The sequence below is a fragment of the Dipodomys ordii genome, unplaced genomic scaffold, assembly GCF_000151885.1.
Source record: "Dipodomys ordii isolate 6190 unplaced genomic scaffold, Dord_2.0 Scaffold1000047699, whole genome shotgun sequence".
Taxonomy (NCBI): Eukaryota; Metazoa; Chordata; class Mammalia; order Rodentia; family Heteromyidae; genus Dipodomys; species Dipodomys ordii.
In genome coordinates, this window is record NW_012331316.1 from 1 (window position 1) to 966 (window position 966).

General features: G+C 61.7%; 1 protein-coding gene across 1 annotated transcript; it reads right to left on the reverse strand.

Moving 5' to 3' along the window:
- Nucleotides 1-321: 321 nt before the first annotated feature.
- Nucleotides 322-963, reverse strand: Mgat1 (mannosyl (alpha-1,3-)-glycoprotein beta-1,2-N-acetylglucosaminyltransferase; the record flags this gene model as incomplete). Its single annotated transcript, XM_013037725.1, is given in 1 exon segment — nt 322-963. A coding segment is annotated over 1 exon segment (642 nt), but the record flags the coding sequence as incomplete, so codon positions are not given.
- Between the last annotated feature and the right edge of the window lie 3 nt (nt 964-966).

A 966-nucleotide genomic window follows, 5' to 3' on the forward strand; every position in this document is an offset into this window, starting at 1 on the left:
GACGCTGAAGAAGAAGCAGAAGCCGAAGCCGAAGCCGAAGCAGAAGAAGAAGCCGAAGAAGAAGAAGAAGAAGAAGAAGAAGAAGAAGAAGAAGAAGAAGAAGAAGAAGAAGAAGAAGAAGAAGAAGAAGAAGAAGAAGAAGAAGAAGAAGAAGAAGAAGAAGAGGAAGAATCAGAAGAAAGAGAAGAATGAGAAGCAGAAGGAGAAGGAGAAGCAGAAGGAGAAGGAGAAGTAGAAGAAGGAGAAGGAGAAGGAAAAGCAGAAATAGAAGAAGAAGAAGAAGAAGAAGAAGAAGAAGAAGAAGATGAAGAAGAAGAAGACCCAGAAGGCCTTGGGCCACTTGGGCTCCAGCTCGGCCCACAGCTCGGCCAGCAGCAGCCAGCCCAGGCCCGGGAAGAAGTCGGTGCGGTGCAGCAGCTCGGGCCGGCTGGCGTCCACCATCTGCTCCTTGCCGTTGTCGTTCCAAGCCGACACGCACCACAGCGACGGGTCGGCCCGCAGCAGCGGGTAGGTGGCCTGGAAGTACTCGAAGAAGTCCGGGGCCACCTCCAGGTCGTCCTCCACCACCACGGCCGCCGCGAACCGGAAGGTGTGGAAGACCTGGCCGAGCGCCCAGCGGTAGTGCCGGGCGATCTTGTAGTAGCCCTGGAACTTGCGGTGGTCGGGCTGCACGGCGATGTGGCTCAGGTCCGGCTGCCGGAGGTGCGTGACGGCGCCGCCGTACGAGGCGATCACCTGCGCCGTCTCCTAGTGGCCGCAGTCCTGGCTCACGATGATGGGGAAGCGCTCGGCCGAGGGCCGGTAGTGCAGCAGCTTGTCCAGGCAGCGGCGGACGGTGCTGCGGTCGCAGGCGATCACCAGGATGGGGATGACGGCGGCGGGCGGCGGCGTGGCGGCGGCGGGGGCGCGCGGCGGGGCGGCCGGGGCCCCCGTGGGCGCGCTCCAGCGCCGGTCCACGCCGCATGA